This window comes from Culex pipiens, chromosome 3 (assembly GCF_016801865.2).
Source record: "Culex pipiens pallens isolate TS chromosome 3, TS_CPP_V2, whole genome shotgun sequence".
NCBI classification, from domain to species: Eukaryota; Metazoa; Arthropoda; class Insecta; order Diptera; family Culicidae; genus Culex; species Culex pipiens.
This window is the reverse complement of record NC_068939.1, coordinates 53,613,441-53,630,327: the sequence shown is the minus strand read 5'-3', so window position 1 is coordinate 53,630,327 and position 16,887 is coordinate 53,613,441. Positions and strand designations below refer to the sequence as shown.

General features: G+C 38.0%; 1 protein-coding gene across 2 annotated transcripts in view; it reads right to left on the bottom strand.

The window, feature by feature from the left end:
• LOC120430653 (uncharacterized) overlaps positions 1 to 16,887 on the bottom strand; it is a 194,090-nt gene that overhangs the window by 100,857 nt on the left and 76,346 nt on the right. For both annotated transcript variants that reach the window (XM_052709273.1, XM_052709274.1), the window contains exon 2: positions 12,390 to 12,966. In XM_052709273.1, the coding sequence (XP_052565233.1) occupies positions 12,390 to 12,966 (577 nt within the window). The remainder of the gene's footprint in view (positions 1 to 12,389; positions 12,967 to 16,887) is intronic.

The following is a 16,887-nucleotide window of genomic DNA, read 5'->3' as shown; positions in this document are numbered from 1 at the left end:
GGGCCTCTTTGTGACGGTGTGATAGAGCGGAGATTTGTTCGAAATTTAGAGTCTTTTGAAATGTTTAGATTCTTTCAGGAGTATCACAATCTCCCAGGATAGTCAGAAATTTTAAGGGCTTCCAGTATCGTCTAGAAATAAAATACTCTCAGAGAGTCCTCATAAGTTTGAAGGATTCTCAGAATCTTCAAGGATTCTCAGAACCTTCAAGGATTCTCAGAATCTCTTAGGATTCCAAGATTCTCTTAGGATCTCTTAGAATTAACAGAATCTTTAAGGATTCTCAGAATCTTCAAGGATGGATTCCCAGAATCTCTTAGGATTCCCAGAGTCTCTAAGGATTACCAGAATCTCTTGGGATTCTAAGAATCTTTAAGGCTTCACAGAATCTTCAAGGATTCCCAGAATCTCTTAGCGTTTGCGGAATCCCTTAGGATTTCCAGAATCTCTTAGGATTCACATATTCTCTTAAGATTCCCACAATCTTTTAGGATTATCAGAATCTTTAAGGATTCTAAGAATCTTCAAGGATTCCCAGAATTTCTTAGGATTCCCAGAATATCTTATGATTCAAAGAATCTCTTAGGATTCCCAGAATCTCTTAGAATTACCAGAATCTTTATGGATTCTCGGAATCATGCAAGATTCCCAGAATCTCTTAGGATTCGCGGAATCTCTTAGGTTTCCAGAATCTCTTAGGATTCCCAGATTCTTTTAAGATTCCCAGAAACTTTTAGGATTCTCCGAGATTTAAGGATTCTAAAGATCTTCAAGGATTCCCCAGATTTCTTAGAATTCCCAGAATCTCTTAGGATTCCAAGAATCTCTTAGGATTCCCAGAATCTCTTAGGATTATCAGAATGTTTTAGGATTTTCGGAATCTTCAAAGATTCCCTGAATCTTATAGAATTTCCGAAATGTCTCAGGATTCCCAGAATCTCTTAGGATTCCCAGATTCTCTTAAAATTCTCTTAAATTATTCAAGGATTCCCAGATCCTCCGTATCTTCAATTCCCCGAGATTTAGTTTTGATTTCGTAGTTACCTAGAATTTCATCGATTCTTTTTTAAGTGGTTTCAACCAGTTCTACAAAGTTCACCATCGCACCAAACGCTTCCCTTACCATCGATTCCACGAAGCAAGGATATTACGTTGCGTTCGATTGCCGGCCACCGCCACCACCACGATGGTGCGCCCCGGCGGATTATCATTTTTATCTTTATTACTAATGTACACAGTAATACACGCACGGACGGCCCCAACTCTGGGCTCACCGTGGAAGGGTCACTCCCTGGACAACACCAGCCAGCTGCCGCGAGGCCATTCCAAAACGGCCAAATGGTCACGCATTCCACACCGCTCTTTGAATCCGATATTCATAGTTGCACACGCAGTTTTGGACACTCAACACGTTGGCGCCTGCTGGTCCAGTGGGCAAGGCCGATGATGGATGCCCAGAACTTCCGGTTGGTCTGAAAGGCTTTTTCTCCGATTGCCAATAATGACACATGTCCGGGCGTGCCACTTTGGCTTTGTGAGCCCTTGACGAACCGTGGCGTGAGGTTCATCAAATTATGGAGTTTAGAACGCTACCGCGGTGGAAGGACGTCGAGGATGACCTTCCGGTTTTGGTTTATTAGTGTATTGGGGTGAGGTTCTCATGGCAACGTGGTCAGTTGAGAGGAAGTTCGGCATAATCTGATGATGAGTTCAAAGGTGGTAGATGCATGGTTTAGCGGAAATGGTTCTCCTTGATCTACGTCATTTGAAAAATTAGTAAACTTTACAGATTTCCAAAAACTTTGCAGAATTTTCAGAATCCGATTTTTTTTATGTTCAGAATCTTTTAAGAGTTCCAGATTTTTTAAGGATTCCCATTATCTTTGATGATTTTCTGATCCGTATTTTTTTAATTTAAGATGAAGATTTTTTAACAAAAAATGCTAACAAAAAATACTAATCCAGCACACATCAAAGCCAGCTAAAGGAGGACAAAGCGCGTGATTAGCAAAGAACGTGACTAATTTGAATATAACAAACCTTTACCTTTTCACCCTGGCACAACTGGCAGTCGGCGAGCCCCTCGAGCACATCATAATCCGGCCCATCATCATCACCATCACATCTCGTCGCCAGAGTGAGCACACACAAATGCCACACACACATACGTCCATACTCACAAGGGGGCCCGATGTAATTTGTGAATTGTGTAAACGTAAACTTGGAGGTAACCCTTCGTTGGTTAGACACATGTTTGTCCTAAATATCCTTAGTATGGACAATATTTCGAACTGCACTACACCGTAAAGTAAACTTACACAGAATCACACACACACACATACTGGATTTATAATTTTATCCCTCAGTTCGTGCCTGCAGCAGCAATCCAAGATTTCTTTATCCTACGAGGTTGTGTGTGTGTGTGTGTGTGTGTGTGTGTGTGTGTGTGTGTGTGTGTGTGTGTGTGTGTTTGTGTGTGTTTTGTTACAAAGCCCCGAAACGAGCCTCGACTAGTTGGTATCGTGTGTGTGTCTGTGTGTTTGTGTGCGTGTGTGTGTGTGCGCTGTTTATCGAAGGATAATTCCTTTTCAATAAAACACGCACGATTCGACCTCGAGTGCCGCAGCCCCTTATCCTTCATTAGAGTTGGCACGACCCCTATTTCGTGTCTTTCAAAAGTCGTGTTTGCTTAACATGTTGTATTGAACCCCTCGCGAGATTTCGTAAACATTTTTTCTGCGGCAGTGATTCGCTCTTTAATCATTCTCGTCTGTAATTTTAATCCCGTCTAATTTTGAATCGCACCTTAATCCGCTTTCCCGTTCGGCTGTGTGCTCACAAACACACAGACACACACATACACACATTTTTGAGCACATGTGGGATTCTGCTTGATGAACGATGAAAACACTCACACTGCAAATTGTGATTACAAATCTAAACACAGCGCCGTCACACAAGCAAACACACACACATGTTGCGATAGCTTCGTGCCGATGGAATCAGACTAAATCAAAATGTTCCTAGCGCAAAAAAAAAAGATTTGGGGAAAATCCATCCGAAACATATAAATTTAGGATTTTAGAGGAGAGTAAACTGCATTCAATTAATCAAAACTGGTATTTTGAAATTTTTAGCGCGCCTTGGTGGTGGTGACACACACACACACACACACACACAATGACACACATAGGGACAGCTTTATGTTGGATTTACAGTAGATGCCAGATGAGTTTTGACTGTTTTGTTTTATGGTTTGAAAAAAGAATATAGCGAATAATTATGAACTTTCCGTTTTCATTTTTTTAAATACACAGTGTACCATATTTCTTATTTGATCATTGATTATTAATTCCAAACATAAATTTTAAATTTTAAAAAGAGCTCAGAAATTTTTTTTTTGTTAAACATAACATGAATTTATAAAAATATACTCGATAAATTCAATTTTAGAAAATGGCTGCAATAAAAACTACTCAGGTTTTTTGTATACATTTTTTATTCTTTTAAAAAATTATTTAAAGATAAAAAAATTGTTGTGTTGAGTTTAATTTGTTCTCTTTTTTTCATGCATTTTTATGCAAATATATAACCCATTTAATTTTTTTTTTCATTGGAACAACCAAGCTAGAAATTGATAACTAATTACACCAAAGCATTTCAGTATTTTTTTTTAGATTTTGGTCATCCGATTTTTTTTGCATTTTTTTAAATAGCATTTTTGCATCATTCGTTTGTCCATATCATTTTCCGTACAAATTTGGCAGCTGTCCAAACACAAATGTTATGAAAAAAATCAAATATTTATATTTTTGAAGAATTTTTTGGATCGATTTGGTATCTTGGGCAAAGTTGTAGGTATGGATTAGGACCACATAAAAAAATTATAGACTCGATTTTTTTTTTTTTTTTGCTGGTGTTTAATCACTTTTTGTCACTCAAAATTGTTTTTTTTTTAAATCTTTTTTTTATTCGTTTTACGGGACATAAAATGCCATCTTTCAGAATATTCAGAAATGCTTAGAAAATTCTCTACATTTTGCTTTTATGAAAGTTGTTGAGACGGCCTTTTATTGCTAAAGTATGGCCGGGCAAATATGAAAAAAAAAACAAAACTGAAAAAAGAGATTTACTCAGTGTTGCCCAATTATCCCTCGTTTTTGATCACTCATATCTCAGGAGTTAATGATCCTTTTATCAATGCGAATTTTGTGAACTTTTGGCTCTTTCAATAAAAATATTTCGACATTTTAGCAAAAAGAGGCCGTATCAACTAAGTTCAAAAAGGTGAAATGTAAGATTTTCTCTAATTTTAGAAAATAATGTATTTAAAAAAAATACGAACATTATACTGCATTTAAAAAAATTCAAAACGATTTTAATTTGAAAACCATGCATTGACCAACATTATTCTAAAGTGCTTTTTAGTTGCAATTCTGAGTTTAAATTTTAAATTCCTAGGCTGGAATTTTCTTAAAAGAAGGATTTGTGTAAGGACAGCTGCTATTATTCAAAGTTTATTAAAGATTATTAAAAATAAAATAATTAAAACTTTAAAAAAGGCTCATTTCAAAGAGATTGGCTTACTTATGTTTCTATAAGAAATGTGTGTATTTTCCAAGGTTATCTTTATCATAAGAATGACAAATCTGCTAAAATTATGTAAAATAAGAGAAACATATTGAAGTACTGACAACAATGGCAATATATGCACATTTTTTTTAATGTAAAATTTAAAAGTTTTTTTTTTAAATATTTACGTATTAACTTGTAAATATTGTACTTGAGTCACTTGGCTAAGTCAGTCTCGTGAATCGTTGTTATATCATTCTGCTACATGTAAGTACAATTTAAAATAATGACCAGTAACATTTTAGAGGTAAAACATTGAAACTTTGATCTTTTCCTACGCATTTTACATGCGATTTCTGCTTAATTTCTACTCAAAATACTAAAACTGACCGTATTCGAAATTTCTGCCGGCAAATATTTTGAAACTCTGCCCAGAGGTGCAGAATGGTCCCAGAAACCATGTCCAATCATTGGTTTGGGTGGATTTTTTTTTCATACTAACGGTCAATTACACCCAAACGAAAAATATATCTCAAAATCTGCAACAGTGAATTTGCTGCAGAAAATGTTATATTTTATTACATTTTTTGCAGCAAGCCCATAGATCATTTTTGCCCGCGTGTAAACACGTTCGTTCTCACCAACACATAGAATGCTGGCGCGTCCCCGAGCAACAATCTAGAGAGAACATTATGTTCGCGCTCTGTCCCTCACCATTCATCAAGCGTCCATGGCGCGGTGGTAGCGTGTCGGATCAGCAACCTAGAAGTTGATGGTTCAATCCTCGTTCTATTAGGGTTTTTTTTACTGCAATACAATCAAACAGCCGTTGGTAATGCCGATAATTGTCGGTAACGGGCAAAAATGTCATACCCCTACATCGCAAAAAATGCATGAGGACAGTTTTCATGCAGATTCTGATATACTTTCATGCTGCCATGCATCAAAATCATGCGACCGCCGGTTGGGTGTAGCTTATCAGAAATTGAGACTTTGCAGAAATTCTCAAATTATTTCGTTTTTTGCCACCAACAGATAATTGAAAAAATCTAGCAAAATTTGTTAAACTGTTTTACACTTAAAATAGAAGAAAAAATTACAAAATTAAGTTGAATAATATTTTTTCATCTCTTTCATTATTACCTTTTTTTCGATGTTATTTTATCTCAATTTCTGTTGGAAAATTGCAATTACACAGTAAAAGATGTAGATTAACACATTTCACGAGGCAAAATGTATTTTTTTTTAACTCAAAATCTGTGCACCAGCGATGGAATAATCATCATCAAAAGAAAATCATTGGACGTTCATCAGGAGAAAAAATCCGAAGGGAGCTTGGCTTTCCTCTCTCGCGCACGAAAGATCGGTAAAATGAATCTAAAAAAATCATCATCTTGATTATTCGGCGGATCATCTTTTTCACTACTACTCTTGCAAGTGTAATGTCACACGGCGAACAATGACCTGTCACATTTTGTAGATGGGCAATGTGTGTAAACAAAGTGAAATAAATTTGTTTAAGTGGTGCTGACAAGGAAATTCACCAAAAATCATCAGCAGATTGATTTTCTTGGAGAAGTTCGGTAGCGATTTTCTTTTGCGTGATTTGCCTCCTCTCTCTTTCGCGGGTGAAGAAAGTTCGCAAGCGAAATTGATTTTTTTGCGATTATTCCATCCCTGCTGTGCACATTCTTAGATGACTTAGATGACTTTACCACGATTTTTAAATTACTGTTATTTTGAATTAAATTAAACTATCAGAACCTTGTCACTGCTAGGAACCCTCATCCAAAGTCCGTTTTTTCCCCACGCTCAAAAAATCCAGCAAATACATTTGACGTATTCATAAAATTGACCCCGAAAGCCAACCGGCGTTGGCCCCGAAACCATACCCTCAAGGTTAGAAACATACGCCGGCGGTGGAAGAGTCCGGGGTCGGGAACGCAGTCACAAAAATCATTCTACCCATCCCCACTCTCTCTGCTCTCCCTGTAGAACGCGCGTAAACTTGTTGGAACGCCGCCGTTGCGCCGCGTATTTTAATCCGTCCTGGTGCGCGCTTAGCGCGGATGGTGTTTATATGTATTTAACGGATTATGCGCCTACATGTACGCGCCACTCCCCGGCGGTTCCCCGGCCATCATCCCTGCCTTCGATCCACGGCCTGTGTGGGGGATGGGGACCAGAGTTGTTCCAGTCTATCGCTGTGTGCATGTAAATTTAGGCGCCACACACACGCACGTTCGCGCATTGGGGCCTATGTGTCCACACTTGGCACTGGACAGGACCCTCCACGGAACGGCGGCTCTGTCCACGCCGGTGGAACGACGGATTTACCCGAGCCGGGCATAAATTTAGGCGTCGTCGCGGAGGGCCCCATGTGTCGTGATCCGCGGAATTGGGTGCACTGAGGGAAGTCGTTTGTTTTGATCTGTAAACATGTCGACAAAAAAATGTGACCATCGGGATTTGATTCTGGGCTCTTTGATTAGGATGCTCTCACTATACCTCTACTCCAACCACATTGGATGTCAAAGCTTTTCTGTTTGAGTTTAAATGGACATTTTTTTCTGATAATGTTTGAATTGTAAAGTCGAAGATTAAATTATTTATTACTTTTTGAACTTTTGACAAATCTTTTTAAAACATTCGTAAATATTTTCTCTCAGTGCCTCCCAGGATCGGTCCTACCAGGAGTACGACGTGGCTTACGCTAAAGCGGCTATCGTTTTAGTATTGATGGAAAACGATTCTCCGCCACCGCCTCCTCTCACCTTAATCAGTGCCACCGTTCCATTTTGGGGCGTTGGGGGTGGGACGCAATGTTTGTTTTAGTACGTCCCCTTCCCCTTCCAGGCGCTTTCCCGAAACGATTCATCGTGCTAAGCTTTAGCCGGTGCTCCGAAAGCCGGCGTATTTCGCGTCATCGCGACGAGGTTTTACTTTCGTTTTCTAGTCCTGAAATGGTAGAGCGAGCGTGGAACACCTGATTCCCCCCTACCCTCCCCCCCTTCCCCTCTTGCTTAGTTTGTTGGGAAAACCGGTGTCGGTTTTCATGTTTAGAAATGTGTGTTGGTAGGCCCCTTACCGTTAGGAGTTGGTTGTAAAAGTGCCAAAAACGACCTGTTTCCAGCGTTTCGGTTGCCAGGGAGGATTTCCAGCGTGGGGACACGGATTTGATGGGGACATGTAATAGTTTATCTAATCCTAGGGTAATCCGTCGGTGGAATCCCTTGGACTTTTGACGAGCGTATGAGCTTCGTTGAATTGCTGGAATTGGTTGTAGTAGAAAATCAGGTAAAGTGATTTCCATTTGAAATATTATTGTACTGTTTTCAATGTTTTTGTCGTCCATAATTTAATAAACAATGTCATTTTACCAAATATCAACCTCAAACATTCTACAAAACAAATTTATGTAAAATCAATTGACATTTCCAATAACGCCGTCCACGTGCGGCTTTTCTCAACAGCAGTTCAAACTTGCCGCAAAATTATCTACCCTCTCGTCAAGGACACCACATCAAAATATCCCACTTTTGTGCAATTTATCGCTGATGGCATCACATATTTTCAAAACAACAACACCGCCAAAAACCTTTTCATATCTAATAATTCCTAGCAGCAACAGCATTCTCTCCCATCCTTAAAACCAAACACTCAAGCACACATCCCACAGCGCGTTGACCATCAATCGCCAATTAGCGAAATTAAATGAAACCAAACCCCCGCCGCACAGTCAGTCACAAGTCCTTCAAAGTGAAATCTGTGTCACCGGTCTGATCCCTCTCGTGCAGCGCCACTCGACGCGGCTATCCCGCAAAAAGGCCCTCGGGAAGGGCCTCGATTGTGCCAATGAGAGGGACATCCCGGATGAAATTAATTAATTTTAAACAATTGTGTAAACATTGCATTACAAAATGACACCCATTTGTTGACCTTTAGGCCATTATTAATATACTAATTAAATACAATTTAAGCTTATTTAAAAAAAAAATTGTAAAGCTTAGAATGTACACATATTTTTTTATCTCGGTAGGGGTGAGATTGGGTCCAAATGATATTTCACAGTTTTTACAAAACTTTCCGAAACTCAATTATAGACATCTTCAGAAAACTTGGCTGAAAAATTAACGTTTGTAGAACAAATCCTGTTATTTGGTAGCTATTTAAAGTTAAGGTACGGTTTCAGTCAAAAACTACCTCCCGAATATCAAACTTTAAAAATAAATTAATTGATTGAAAAGTACCTAAATGCTTAACAAAAAATTCTACCATGTCAATACGATTCCCTATTATAAGTTATACTGCTAGGTGACTTGCTTAGACCCATAAAACTTGGCCAAATTTTAAATAAACGTTTATGAATATGTCATCCAAAGTATTGAAAATGTACCCTTAGTACAATTTTTTTTCATAATTATTTTTCAAAAATAAAGTTATATTTGCATCCAAAAGAACTTTTTTTTCTATGAATTGCATCGTTTTCAAGTTCAAGATATTTTATGATTAAATTCAAATAAAAAAAAAGTATATTTTTGGATTCTAAAAATAATAGGGTAGTTTGGGGTAATATGGTTAGTAAGGGAATAACCATCTTTTGATTACCTTACCAACGATGGGTCGGATAGTGGAGCCGGTCATAATTTACATACATTTAAGTGAGATCCGGCTTCCAAAAAGTGCATTAATATCACTTAAGTGGCCATATCTCGAGACAGGGTTGCCAGATCTTCAATATTTTGGACTCATTGGAAAGGTCTTTTGATGACCTAACCAATGATGGGTAGGATAGTGGATCCGGACATAGTTTACATACATTTAAGTAAGATCCGGCTTCAAAAAAGTACATCAATATCACTTAAGTGGACATATCTCGAGACAGGGTTGCCAGATCTTCAATGTTTTAGACTCGTTGAAAGGTCTTTCGATTTACTTATCAACGATGGGTCGGATGATGGATCCGGACATTGTTTACATACATTTAAGTGAGATCCGGCTACAAAAAAAGTACATAAATATCACTTAAGTGGTCAGAACTCGAGACAGGGTTGCCAGATCTTCAATGTTTTGGACTCATTGGAAAGGTCTTTTGATAACCTAACCAATGATGGGTAGGATAGTGGATCCAGGCATAGTTTACATACATTTAAGTGAGATCCGGCTACAAAAAAGTTCATAAATATCACTTAAGTGGTTAAAATTCGAGACAGGGTTGCCAGATTATCAATTCTTTCAAAGTCTTTCAATTACCTAACTAACGATGTATAACATGATGACGTTTGGTTCAGTTTACTGCCATTTATTCAACTTCCGAAAATTTACGAAAACACATTTTTATACATAACTTTTGAACTACTAATCGAGACTTCAAACAATTCAATAGCACCGTATGGGACCCTAAACTTAGTCGAATGCTAATTTGGTCAAAATCGGTTAAGCCAGTGCTGAGAAAACTGAGTGACATTATTGGTCACATACACACACATACACACACACATACACACACACACACACATACACACAGACATTTGTTCAGTTTTCGATTCTGAGTCGATATGTATACATCAAGGTGGGTTTTCGAGCTTTAAATAAAAAGTTCAATTTTAGAGCGGGATTATAGCCTTACCTCAGTGAGGAAGGCAAAACGGTGAAATTTATTGAAAAGGTAAAGAACTTTGTGGTTACAAATTTGTTTTTGCTTTTTAATATGATTTTAAAAAAAATTAAGGTACTTTTCATATATTTTGAAAAATATACCGTAAACCGGGGTGTCTTTGATAGGATTTCAATTTGTTTTGTAAGATTTTCCTACAGGTAAGGTTTTTCTCAAGATTATTATTTTTAAAACATGTACTGGGGTAGGCCACACAAAGTCCATGCACTATTTTGGAAAAAAAAGTTTTTGCAATAGTGTTTAGAAAAATAGTTACGTTAAAAATTCTTAGTTTAAATTCCGGGGTGACTTTGATAGTCATAGTTTTTCTTGTCAAAATCATATTTAAGATGTTCAAACTTTATTTGTACGCTAAATGTACCATCACTAAAGTAGCTGATATAGTTTTTAAGCAAAAAAATCAATGTTTATATTTAGTTAACTAAGTGTATAAGCTTTTTAGCAAACTACATATAAATTTTAGGTAAAATTGTTAAAAAGTCGGAATTTTACTTGAAATTTGTTAAAACTAGTTTTGTTTATAAAATTATCGATTTATATTGCATTGTATACTGAATTCGAAGCACAAATCACAAGTTTTCACATTTTACATGAAATTTGTTCAACTGAGATTGCCTATAAATCTGGAGATTTTTTTAATTGTGTTTTAAAAACACATATTATTTATTATTTACAAACTTTTTTAACCTTCTCCTAGTGGAAAATTGTCCAAAGAATCCGAAAATGCATTCCGTTTTCCGATTCAAAATCATGTTCATTGAGAAAATCATGACACTTTGAGTAGTTTAAAATAATGACTTTCATCAACATTTTCTTAACTATAGTTAACTAACTTTTTAAACTTTTCAAAATTTTATGAAAAGTTCTTCTCGTGGTACTTTGAACACTTCTCTACCACGGTCAGTATGATTCTAAACCATTCCTTACGTATTTTAATTGTACTCTTCATTTTGCGGAAAAATCGCAAACCTATCAAAGTCACCCCGGCTATCAAAGTCACCCCGTTTTACGGTATCATTTTCATGTATTTTTACTTATCCAGCATTCACTGTGGCTAAAAGCATTTTTTGGTCGCCAAAAAATATCTCTTAGTTTTTATTTATAACTGGAAGTCAAAATATTTATTTGCTTATTTTTATAAGACTGATCTTTGCCTATTCAGTGAATAAAAAAAAAATTAATAATAATATTAAATATTATTTACATATCATATTTGTATGGACTGCAAAAATTGCAGCTGCAAAAATTATATGGAGACTTGTATGGTCGAACAAATTGAGTTAAATGCATTTTTTGATAATAAGGAATTTCCCACACAAGTTTTAGAGGAATCAAGAAATGAGAAAAAAAATCAAATTTCACAAAATCGGCCGATTTGGAAGAGAGTTGCTCATAATCACTGTTCAATGACATGGCTAAAACAGCTGTCTCGATTCGCCACAGGCTGTGTTGGTCCATGCCGGGAATTGGACTCCCGATCTTCAGCTTATGAGGCGGAAGCGTTACCGCTAGGCTACACAGTGAGTAAATGTGTAAATTTAAAAGGTGTAATTTTGGAAGGTTATTTTTTTTTAATTTTACCTCAATTTAAACTGAGAAATTTGTATTACTCTAGAAAAGTGGTAAAATTACACATTTTCATAAATTTAATGTTTTAAAGCACATTTATATAAATTTTCAGATGACAAACGTTAAAAAAACTGTAAACATAAGATGAAAACTAACATTTAAAGAAAACAATATCAGCCTAAATAAAACTTGTTTTAAAATAACATGCGTTGATTGATTGTGACATTAAATAATCCATTTAGTGAAAATTTAGAAAAAAAAAGTCTGATACATTTTACATATAAAAAATAAAAAATGTGAATTATTTTTTGTAGGCCTATAATATTCATTAATAGATTTAAGCATAAAACTTATAGTTTTTTGATTCATGTTTGTACAGTAGAATAAATTGTTACTCTTTTCCCGGGATCCCCTGCGCACCAGATCTGGGGGGATAATTTTGCGGCTTCCAAACCCCGTCATCATATTAATATTTTTCTCCTTCAGCAAAATCCCCAACGGCCGTGGTTTGGCTCCGATTTTTCCCCCGTAATAAATTTAATTGATTCCCATCCGCTACTGTCCCACTTACCGTTCACTTTGCTAAAGTCAAAGTCCTTCCGGTCCTGCATGGCCGCGGCCACGGCCGTAACGGCGGCCACCGGTGACTGGGGCACTCGATCCGCCAGCCCGCCGTTGTTGCTGCCGGGGGTGTGCGAGGCTGGTGGTGGCGGCGGCGGTGGTGGAGCAACTGGCGTTGGTCCGTTGCCGGCGTTACAGCTGGCAACGACACTGTTCGCGCCATTTTCCGCCGTCAACGAGTTGGACACACTGATGCGGGGCGTTAGCGATCGGATGGCTGCGGCAGCTGCCACGGCCGCCGATCCCATCAACGACTGGGATACGCTGATGGCCGGATGGTGCGGGGTTGAGGAGTTGCCGTTCAGGTTGTCACTGTTGGACGACGGATGGTGGTGGTCCGACGAGTGTTGTTGCTGTTGGGTTTGTTGCTGATTTTGCTGGTTCTGTTGGTGCTGCTGCTGCTGCTGCTGGTTGTGGTGTCCCTTGGGGCTGGACATTTCCAGGTCACGACCGTTCGACGACGGGGACACGGGCACGGACGACTCCTTCTTGGGGGATTTGGGACGTGTCAGGGCCAGGGCTTGCGTCTGGAAAGGGGTAGTGAAAAGAAGGGATACGAATTTTAGCAGCAGCTCAAATAGGATATAAGTGATAAAAGACTAAATAAATTATCTTTCATTAGTCGCGAAAAGCAAAGAAACGAAAATCTTCAAATCGCTTCAGGCAAACCCTCGAAAAAGGGTCCAAAAATTAAGAATCACGATCGCGGAATGTAAATAAATAATAAATAACTGATATCTGCAGGTCAGACCCTGTTTTTCCATTCCAAGGGTGTCACAACTTCAAAGCGAGTGCAGAATTGAAGAAGAAAAAACTCGCTCGCGGACATGGAAAGAGATTTATAACAATTAAGATTAATTTAAAGATCATGATCACAACATATTTATAAACTGAGTCGTCGTCGTCGATGAAGATGGTGTCACTCGGCCAGCAGCGGCGGCATCCAGCGGATTGGTTACAGGCCGGACGGCTTGTATTGTCTCACCAAGAGTTGCAATATCTAACGAAATCAGTTTCAATTAAGTTAACTGCCGTACAGGGCCCGGTTCGCCGATCGGCGAGTGTCGTGTGCTGCCGTGTGCAACTCGGGCGGACGTCATCATTGGATATTGGCTGCGGATCGATTGGGGCTGGTGATGATCACTGTTCAAAGTGGGTGTTGGACAATGTTTACAAAGAATCAGGAGGCGATTGGAATTGAAATCTCGGTAGAGTTAAGCTTTTAATTAACCAAACTTTGATTCGAATAAAAATTCCAGAAAGTATGATTCATCAGAAAATATGAATATTCTGGATATTCTACTACATGTTGGGATGTTCTGGGTTATCCAAGAACATCCGGAAGTTATGAACTTCCCAAGTAACCTTTTTTTCCAGGATTTCTACAAGAGCTCTTCAAGATAGCTACAGCATAGCAGTTTGGACCGCGGTAGGATAAAATTCTCTTCAAAACTTCTTCAGGAGTTTGGAAGAGTACTTGAAGAGAGTTTTATCCTACCGCGGTCCAAACTGCTGTGCTGTAGCTATCTTGAAGAGCTCTTGTAAAACTCCTGGAAAAAAATGTTACTTGGGTTAATATCTACCTGTTCAACGAAGGTCTATTCACTAATGTAAAGCTTCAGGTAGCATCAGTGGACCATGATGGACACTCTGCGCCATGTTGGATTTTTTTCGGTCATCCAAGAACTCCCATAAGTTTTGGACTGGATATCTTCCCGATCAACCGAGGTCTATATGGGTATGTTAACCATTGGTATAGCTTCAAAAAACTTCAGTTAGTCACAATGAATACTTAGCTACCTGAGTCAATACCAATGGTCAAAATAACCATATAGATCCCCGTTGATCAGGTAGATATCGAGGCCATGTCTTCCGCGAGTTCCTGGATGTCAAAAAATAAGCCAACATGGCGTAGAGTGTCCATCGTAGTCTACTGAAGCTATCTGAAGCAATACCAATGGTAAAAATAACCATATTGATCCCCGTTGATCAGGTAGATTTCGAGGCCATGTCTTCCAGGAATTCCTGGATGTCAAAAAATAAGCCAACTTGGCGCAGAGTGTTCATCGTGGTCCACTGAAGCTACCTGATGCAACACCAATGGTCAAAATAACCATATAGATCTCCGTTGAACAGGTAGATATCGAGGCCATGTCTTCCGAGAGTTCCTGGATGTCAAAAAATAAGCCAACATGGCGCAGAGTGTACATCGTAGTCCACTGAAGCTATCTGAAGCAATACCAATGATCAAAATAACCATATACATCCCGTTGATCAGGTAGATATCGAGGCCATGTCTTCCGGGAGTTCCTGGATGTCCCAAAATAAGCCAACATGGCGCAGAGTGTCCATCGTAGTCCACTGAAGCTACCTGAAGCAATACCAATGGTCAAAATAACTATGAGTAATTCTCGCTGAAAGTGGACCACTATTTACACAAGGTGCTCAAAAATCAAAAGCAATGTACTTTTCCAATAGCCCCCACCAAGTTATGAAAGAAACCATGTTTGGTTGGTTGAATCTGTCCTCACCTCGGCGCCACGAAGCTAAAACATTTTTTTTAATTGGTAATTTTTTGACTTAGGCGCGTCTACAAAATTGCTAATAACTTTGCAAAACTTCAACGAACCCTTGATGTTTAGGGGTGTTTTGGAAAGGAAATGAGCAGAGCTTTCGAATGCACTTGTCAGAAAAATACCGTTCCATACATTTTTTAGCCATAAAACAACAATGTATTTTTAAAAGTCATTTTTGAAGACCAGCGCCCCGCTTTATCGAAAAACTGACAAATCCATTCGAAAGCTGAGACGATTTCACATAAAGGACCAATAAATCTAAGGTGTATGTTCCTCCTATCTTTTTTAATCTTATTTTGATTCTGAGAGCGCAGCGCTCCGTTCGTATTTCGGGCGCCCAAAATGTTGCATTAGCTTGCCCCAATTTAAGGTTTTGTCAAACAATATAGGTGCTCACTTTTTAAATGATAGTTTATTATCCAAGGATCAAGATGCACTATCGATAATTGACCAATATTTATGTTTTTGGGTTCTGCCAGGCAATGTAATGTCGAAAAGTTGTTTTTGTTTACTTTTTTTGTTGTTAAATGCTTATTTACAATTGGGTGGACATTTTTACAGTAAAACTAATGAATGTAGCATGTAGGAAATTTCACCACGAACATTTTTCTCGAGGAGAAAACATTCTCCATAAAAAAAATCCGTGAGTAAAATATCAATTAAAGGTGAGCAAAAGATGAAATATGACCGAATTCACTAGCGATTAAAATTACAGCATATTACCGCAAATAACTTTTGGGTGTGGCTCGAAATTTCACTGTTTATCTGAAATTTGATTGCAGATCCGAATTCAGCGACCTAAATAACTATGAGAAACCATACTTTGGGTTCCAAAACATATGCCGCATGTAAATAATAGGCCAATAATTCTGAGAAATTTGTAAAATTGGCACTTTTTTCTCACTAAAACTCAAATATCTTTACGTTGGAGTATCATAATTACGTTTTCTCCTCGAGAAAAATGTTCGTGGTGAAATTTCCTACATGCTACATTCATTAGTTTTACAGTAAAAATGTCTACCCACTTGTAAATAAACATTTAACAACAAAAAAAAGTAAACAAAAACAACTTTTCGACGTTAAATTGCCTGGCAGAACCCAAAAACATAAATATTGGTCAATTATCGATAGTGCATCTTGATCCTTGGATAATAAACTATCATTTAAAAAGTGAGCACCTATATTGTTTGACAAAACCTTAAATTGGGGCAAGCTAATGCAACATTTTGGGCGCCCGAAATACGAACGGAGCGCTGCGCTCTCAGAGTCAAAATTAGATTAAAAAAGATAGGAGGAACATACACCTTAGATTTATTGGTCCTTTATGTGAAATCGTCTCAGCTTTCGAATGGATTTGTCAGTTTTTCGATAAAGCGGGGCGCCGGCCTTCAAAAATGACTTTTAAAAATACATTGTTGTTTTATGGCTAAAAAATGTATGGAACGGTATTTTTCTGACAAGTGCATTCGAAAGCTCTGCTCATTTCCTTTCCAAAACACCCCTAAACATCAAGGGTTCGTTGAAGTTTTGCAAAGTTATTAGCAATTTTGTAGACGCGCCTAAGTCAAAAAATTACCAATTAAAAAAAATGTTTTAGCTTCGTGGCGCCGAGGTGAGGACAGATTCAACCAACCAAACATGGTTTCTTTCATAACTTGGTGGGGGCTATTGGAAAAGTACATTGCTTTTGATTTTTGAGCACCTTGTGTAAATAGTGGTCCACTTTCAGCGAGAATTACTCTATATAGACCCCCGTTGATCAGGTAGACGTTCAGTTCGTAACCACCGAATTTTGTTCATTTTTATGAAACAAAGAAAACTTCCGAATCCCGCATTCCACGAGCGACGTCACCCTAGGCAGATTGTTCTAAA